This window comes from Tigriopus californicus, chromosome 12 (genome assembly GCF_007210705.1).
Source record: "Tigriopus californicus strain San Diego chromosome 12, Tcal_SD_v2.1, whole genome shotgun sequence".
In the NCBI taxonomy this organism is placed as follows: Eukaryota; Metazoa; Arthropoda; class Copepoda; order Harpacticoida; family Harpacticidae; genus Tigriopus; species Tigriopus californicus.
Window position 1 is genome coordinate 11,663,590 of NC_081451.1, and position 7,844 is coordinate 11,671,433.

General features: G+C 39.8%; 2 protein-coding genes across 2 annotated transcripts in view; both read left to right on the plus strand.

Annotated features, from left to right (window-relative positions):
• Window positions 1–7,844, plus strand: part of LOC131891381 (uncharacterized) — an 83,365-nt gene that overhangs the window by 36,169 nt on the left and 39,352 nt on the right. The window lies entirely within an intron of this gene.
• LOC131891380 (uncharacterized) lies at window positions 1,164–4,834 on the plus strand. The gene is made up of 3 exons (XM_059240919.1): window positions 1,164–1,386; window positions 3,188–3,529; window positions 4,452–4,834. The coding sequence occupies exons 1-3, from the start codon at window positions 1,230–1,232 to the stop codon at window positions 4,748–4,750; spliced, it is 798 nt and encodes a 265-aa protein (XP_059096902.1). The 5' UTR covers window positions 1,164–1,229; the 3' UTR covers window positions 4,751–4,834.

A 7,844-nucleotide genomic window follows, 5' to 3' on the forward strand; every position in this document is an offset into this window, starting at 1 on the left:
CAGCCGCATCTTGAATATGGCTCGCCCATTTGGGCTCCAATGAGTTCAACAGGTTTGCAAAAGCTCGAACAGGTCCAAATATGTTTTACTAGGCACATTAAGGGTATGAGAGGGCTCTCATATTGGGAGAGACTAGAAAAGTTGGGATCGTACAGTGTTCAGAAAAGGTATGAAAGGTATCTGATGCTGCAGATCTTCAAAAACATCCATGAGCTTTGTCCAAACCCAGGATTTAGGGTCAATTCTAGTGACCGTAGAGGCATAATGTGCGCATTGAGAGCACCTTCAAGTCCTCGTTAATCCAGGCTAGTTAAAACAATGAAGTCCAACTCTCTTCTTTCTCGGGCTCCCCCATTGTTCAATTTGCTGCCTTCAAATGTTGGTAGGTCGTATTCAGGCGTTGATCCAGTAGCAGGATTTAAGTCAGACTTGGACAAGTTTTTGACTAAAATTCCCGGTCAACCTTATACTCAAGGACTAACTCGATCGGGCAACTCAAATTCCTTGGTGGACGCAATTTCATATAAAGATTGAAAGGTTGTAAATAGACGAATCATAACCTTTCATTTTAATAGTACTGGGGATTACATTCCCTGTAGCGTTTCGAAAAGTCCGTGAAAAAACAAACCAAAAAAACATCGATACTTGCAGAACTTCACAACGTGCCGGCTGGTTACCAAAAGCCAGTTTACTGAGTTGTTGAACACTCCGGACAACGGTTTAATCTAAGTAGTGAGCACATATCCAGTATTGCTCTTGCTTGAAGAGAACAATTATCAACCAGTGATTTGATTATGTGCCGGCTGGTTACAAAAAGCCTGTTTCTTCATTTGTTGCACACTTTGAACAAGGTTTTTAAAGTAAATAGTGAGCACATACCTTGTATTATTCTCTCTTACAAAGAAAGTTTAATAATCTATGATTTCACAATGTGCCGGTTGGTTACCAAAAGCCTGTTTCTTCAATTGTTGCACACTCCTAACAAGGCTTTAAAGTAAATAGTGAGCACATACCCTCCCTTATTCTCTCTTACAAAGAAAAAATAATAATCTATAATTTCACAATGTGCTGGTTGGTTACCAAAAGCCTGTTTCTTCATTTGGTGAACACTCCTGTCAACGGTTTTGTATAAAATAGATAGTAAGCAAGCACCCTGTATTAGTCTCGCTTATGAAGATTTGGTTTCAAGTCCTTGGTCAAATTTGGGCGAGTGGGAAGGTTCTGTCACCATGCAAGGGTCTCTACTTGTGCTTCTTTTGGGTTTTAGGTATGGCCTTGTTCTTGCGGTTACCACCGTTGAATCATTCCTGAACATTCCGGTCAAGTTGGGTTTTGAAGTGGAATCAAGCTACGCTTTTAGGAACCAATCGATCGATAATATGTTAGGTAAGGATCGTCTACTTCTAACCACGAGTTGGTTAAAAAAATATATATTTGCTTTTTATGCCTCATCATGTTCACACTTGAATACACAGATACGTCTTTAAACTAATGGAGAAAGGTCAGAGGTAAGGCATGGTTGTAATTTTTGTATTCAAGAAAGGACTTAAAACAATCCATTATTCAAATTTGTTCCTATCTCATTCCTAAATTGAAGCTGTCATTGCAAAAGAAATCACTTTTCATTTGCTTCTGGGCCTTAAGAGCCAAAAGGTCGCGGATACAACCAATTCAAGTGTAAATTGGAGTGCGTTCCCTCATTTCCCTTTCAAAACCTGTGATGTCAATATTTAGTCATTAGTCAATAAAGATGATCTGGTGGACTTCACAAAAGTGGACAAAAGAGAACAGAAAGAGTGCACGAGGTGTTTAAAAGCACGTGCAATTGTCCAAAGTGGGTAGAAAAGCAACGAATTTTAAACCCAGATTTATGCAATTTCTTTACCCAATCAATCTGTATGCTACCCGGCAAATGAAATCATGAATTGATAAAATTTGAACTTTCTCAAAATACGTATACCGTCCAACAAATAGCAGCTCACCTTTAAACATAGAAAACATGGAGAATAGTTTTAGAAAAAGTAACTGAATATCTTGATAAAATAGTGCATTGTAAATATAAACAAACATCACTCATCTACCTAAATTATAATAGAAATGTATTTTGAATGTTAAGAGGTCAAGTTTTCTTTGATTGGGGACTTTAATTTTCCGGCTAGCGTTGTAGAGTGGGAGGTTAGTCCTGATGGGTATATTCCCATTTCGAAGTCGACATCTCAGTCGTTCGAAAAGCTGGAAGAATTCGCGATCTTGCGCAATTTCTCCCAGCATGTTGGTGTTGCCACTAGAGAGTATAACGTTCTCAACTTGTTTTTTTCCCATGACCCTGATCTGATCCAGTATGTCCATGGGACGCCTAGTAATCTGTCAGATCATCATGTTCTTGAGATAGGGTCGATCATTAATCAAAAGCCGGCGTGCTCTAGAGCATGACCGTTATAAAGATCAACCAATTCTAAGTCATTGGTCGATCAATTGGTATATATATATAAAAGTTAAGTAAAATGAATAAATTTCTCGTCTTGGATTGCTGGGATTCCAATCCCAGCAGCGGTAAGGAAGACGCAAAAAAAAATAATTCTAGGGTACAATCGAGTCATTTGGTAGTTGTGCAATTTAACTGAAACTTAGGCATCAAATTTACAATAACTTAAGAACGGCCTTTCAAGTATTCAAATGCACTTTCTAATAATTATAAGTAGTATGAGAATTAAACAACCATCAAATATTTAAAACTTGTGGGGTTGTGAAATACTAATTCTTTATTAGACTAAACTGTTTCTTCTCGCTTTCTGATATCAAACACATCTTAGAAAGCCAGAAAGGTTACTTATCAATATTTAAGCCTTTTTAAGGGAAGCAAGTCATAAATGTGGGAAGGAAATAATTCTTTAACTGTAACAATTGAATCAAATGATCAAACTTTGGTATTCGCTCTTTTGAAGAAGAAGTTGCAAATGGCTCATGACTTTAACCAAAAATACTCTTGTAAAAAGTCATGGCAATGCTGCATGCATAATTGAAGCTACATAATCAATCATGTGGAAGAAATGTTTACTGAACCACATAAAAAGCCTTTGAAAAGTGAATGTATCGACATAATCAAACTTCAGAGGGAATACCTTTAAACATATTTTAGGGGTCATGGGTAAAAACTTGAAACAACGAGATCATTTTACATTTTCAGATCCAGCCATCAGCTGCGGTGTGATATGCAAGTGGTCTGATTGCTCCATCTTCGTCATTTTGGACCGCAGTTGTTCTTTGTACAATCGGCTTATTGTTCGGAAATCGGTGGATCCATTTTCAAACTTGAAGGCTTACTACAAAAGGGATTCTGGGCAACATGTCACATCTGTGGAGGCCATTTTGTTCCGTCAAGATGTGTCCCGGGCGAGTCTACTCTGGCCTAAGAATGTTATTTCCTTACACAAAGATGATCCAAAAGCAGAATTATATGCCAAATTGGATGACATTGAGGACTATCGTTCCACCGATGGACAACTTCATTTGAAAATGTGTCACCCAGGTTGGTAATCAATCTTCTCTGTAGATCGGGGCCCTCTTGCACAGGGACCTGAATGTACATACGCGCGTGATCAAATTTGATTTGAGTGACCGTCAATTGTGGACGAACCAGCTAAAACTTCTCAACAAAGCTCAGCTTCCGACCAGTAATTTCCCGAAAGATACCGCAGTTTTCATTTATTTTTTGCGTTTTTTTATTTATGCCACAAAATCGAATTAAAAATATTCAAGCTCATAAAACAAACCTCCATGAAGGAAAAGTTGGCCTAAACCATGAAAATTTGGAGGAATCGTAAATTTTGCGCTACATAGGTACTGAATTAAACCAAAGCAAGGTTTGCTTTAACACAATTGCGTGACAACTTTGCTATAAATCAGGTCCTTTAGTCCAACGGATTTGATTGACTAGATGTAAAAAATAAAGCCTGCAAATATTATTGGGTTTGAGAAACCATACAATTTTAGCTTGTTAAAAGCGGGCATAGTTTTCAGGCGATGTTTCCCTTGTTCAGGATACATACACGTTATGAAAATAGCAAAAAGTAACAATTTCTCTTAAGATTGCCTGCAACTTCAAGTTTGCTCAGTTGCACAGAGAGAAAATTAAAGACTGCTCTGGAGCGTGATAAAGGAACATGTAAAAAGCATTTTTTGCGCTCTCCAGTTAACCCATTTCAAAATGTGAGGGGATGATGAATAACTGTAATTTCTTTATTTTCATATTGCTACTACCGCCTTGCATGAATCCAAATATCTTTGCTTGTTTTATGATCCGTTAAAGTGTGCACAAGAAATTTCAAAATACACAAATTGAACATAAAATTCCCATTAAAGTGTATCCTTCCGATGGAAGGAGAAATTCTGTAAACCGTGGGCAAGTGTATGCATGCCTGACACTGACTTTAAAGAGCTTCTAATAATAGGCACATTCCCCTCCTGCTTTCGATGGAGCCAAACTGACAACCCTTTGATGGTAACTGGAAGCTCACGACCAAAAGGATTTGTCTACAAAGAAGGTCCGCTGGCCATCCACCCCGGATTCTTCGGATTATCTCAGAGCACTCCAGATAAAGCTTTATTGGATGGGGATTTGACCAATTCGTACTCTTGGTTTTTGGGAATCGGCACCTACGAGATGAGTGGCATTGAACAGAAAATCCCAGCCTCCAGGGATCCAGAAATTTCCGCTCCAGTAGTGGAATTATATGTGGAATTGTTTTGAGGTGTTGCATACCCAACTATTGCATCACATGATCATTTGTGACTATATCCATGAACCAAAGGTTTCATTCGATTCTCAAGTAAAAGTTGTTAAATCATGACCGTGGGTTAATGCTCTCATTTGAGTCAAGGTCAGGGCTTGAGTAACGCTACCATTAACGTGTTAATAAAGACGTAGGCGAAGCTTCTGACACTCGATCCAGAGTTTGATTCAATTCAACATACACTAAAAATAGCTTCCTCAAATGAGGTTGCGTGACTCTTCACCTCCCTTCACATTAATGGGACACTTGGAATGGGCTAGATGAATCTTCGGTTTCTTGGCATTGTAATTCTATCCACATCTATGAAATAACTTCTTCCAGAAGGGCGAACATCCATCACGGTGCCAGTAAGCGTCCATTTTTTAGAATGACGATCTTGAATGCGGACTCTAGAACCAACAGAGAGTTGAAGTAAAGAATGGGCTCTTTTGTTAAAATGTTCGATATAGAGACATGTGAAGTACCGGATCAGATTTCAGCGTGTGAACTAGCTAAGCTGCGCCGCAATCGCGGCAAGAACTACTATGATTTTAGCACATTCAGTGCTTCCAAATCTTCCTTGACAAAGTTGTTCGCTACCTTGGGATATTGTTTGACCATTGTTGTAAGCCATTTCAGTCCAACACTCATTTGTTAAGGATGACATTACAAGGCAAGTGACAAAAATACGCAAAACATGCGAAAAAAGTATTTGGTACCAACATTTTGTGATCAGTAGGAAGTGTGGAGACACTTACTTCTTGGTAGTTCCAGAGGACGCATAGCTATGAAATCCCAAAGCTTTACACTTTTCTATTCTTTTAATTTGTTCATTTCCTTTCTGAAGAGCACAAGTGATGACATCTTCATTTACTCTTTCATATGCCATTGCACTGGCATGAGCAATAGGGTGTCGCATCTGCAATCTAGATTGAGAGAATCATTTTGTAACTTTTGCGACAGAGACAACAATCCGCGTTTTTTTCCCACCGCATTAAAGTTCCTTATACTGGATTTCCAATCTTAAGTTTATTTCGACCTCAAGTGTTCATTGCTTAACATGACATGGTCCTTTAAAACCGTGGCTTCAACATCTAGTGTCCTATTTGGTGATTAAAAAAGTACAGACCACTCGATCAGTAAGGTTATTCAATCTCGTCTTTCTTGAGGAATATTCATTTTTAGCATCAACCTCCTTAATTCGTCATGGCCATGGCACCCTCAGAAAATCGACTAACGACTCTGGATCAGGATGCTGGTAAATTAGCCCTACGTAGTCGACGCGGCTACAAGGCCACCTTTACAAGCGTGGCTAATGCAATTGAGCTAGATCTTGCCATATTGAAATCCTCGGCCACGACCTCGCTCGACGTTATTAACCAAAGTCGGACCCTTCCTCAATCTCTTGACGAACTTGAACAGAATTTGTACAGTCTGGAGGCATGTCAGCAACAAGTCCTCGGTTCGTTCGATGGAGACCACGTTCTATGGATGCTAACTATGCAACCTTGAGGTCATTGCAACAATTAATTGCCAACCTATTGTCCTCAGTGTCCACTCCTTTAATTGCTAACACTAACAACTCGTCCGATGGAGCCAAAAGTGGACTATTTTCACCAATAAGTAAGGATTTCACTCTATCAAATGCGTTATGGTGTACGGACAGCCAACTGGACACTATCCTTTTCGAGGAGGTCTCTCAGAGTAGATAACGAGTGGGCTAGATCAGGGATGAAATACCCTAATTGATTAACAAGCCCGATGAAGGAAAACAGATCAGTCAAAGTTTGAACCTAAGGGAAGTTGGTAATTGTTGCTATCTTGTCTGGATCGGGTAACACTCCATCTTGTGATATGATAAATCCTGCGAACTTCTCCTTTGCTCCAATCTGAAGTTTGGAGTGAGAGAGTTTGATGTGTTTGTCACAGCGCTCGAGTATCTGCTAGGTCTATACCTGAAAGTGATTGCAAAATAAGCTTATTGACTTGACTAGAACCGAAAATAATAGTTTTGCAAGGAGCCCCCACATCCATGTAGTCCGTCATCCTTGCACCTTTAGGTGCAGATTTTCAACTCGTCCACAATGGACGAGTCATCTATCAAAATGTCATCCACAAATTTGAGTGCACCAAGGATATTGACCAAAGCAAGATCAGTACGGGCCCAACAATTCATCCAGCGAACAGGGCATTTCCATGGGTGATTTAAGAAAAGACTTTCTCACCCCACTTGGAGACAATTAGTGCTTGTTTCGGGACATTTCCATTCTCGTCAACCTTGTCTGGTCGTGGAATCACTGAAGCGGGACTACACCATTTAGTGGGAACCATGGTAGGTTCAGTGATACCGGATTTATCAATGAATTCCTCCTCACGAGCAACGGCTTCACGGTAAGCAAATCAAACTGGGCGGGCAACTGTGATGTTGATTGGAGGAACTTCTGAACTCTCGTCCACAAATATACGCATGTGATCTCCTTTCATGGGTACGAGAATCTCCGTGTTATAGACCTCGGGAAAGTCGTTGAGGATGGATTTAAGATCGGAAATCTCCGCCTCTGTCATCTCAGGTCAAGAAACCTGAGCTTGAACCAGACGAAGTGCTGTAGCACGTTTATTAAGGTGATCATGAGCACTTGATATTTTTGAATTAAATCATGAGCAAATGAAGTGCCAGTACAACCAGTGTCAGGATGGACGTCCATGTAAAATGCGATCCCAACTTGAGGATAAACCTTTACGGTGACTCTTGGAGTATCTCTGGGAATATCGCAATTTGTGCTTCTAATCGGAATCGTAGATGAGTTGATGGGCTTAGATTTGGAGCCATCTATTGGTTTTTTTTTGTGTGGGCACGCTTTGTTTCACAGAGCTCAGTATAATGTCCAGTCTTGTGACAATAAGAGCATTCCCTAGAAAAACCCGGACAAGGGACCTTTAGGACCACCACGATTACGACATTTGTCATATCACTTATGGCGGGGTTACTTTTAGATTGAGCATTTGTTTTGGTTTGTTTGTAAGTGGACGTTTTAGCAACATTGACCATCGTACCATTTAATAATGATTCAA

Coding starts and splice junctions, on each gene's coding strand:
- LOC131891380 (XM_059240919.1), top strand. CDS start 1,230: ATGCAAGGGTCTCTACTTGTGCTTCTTTTGGGTTTTAGGTATGGCCTT. Junction 1,387..3,187: donor ATCGATCGATAATATGTTAG/GTAAGGATCGTC, acceptor TTACATTTTCAG/ATCCAGCCATCAGCTGCGGT. Junction 3,530..4,451: donor TTTGAAAATGTGTCACCCAG/GTTGGTAATCAA, acceptor TTCTAATAATAG/GCACATTCCCCTCCTGCTTT.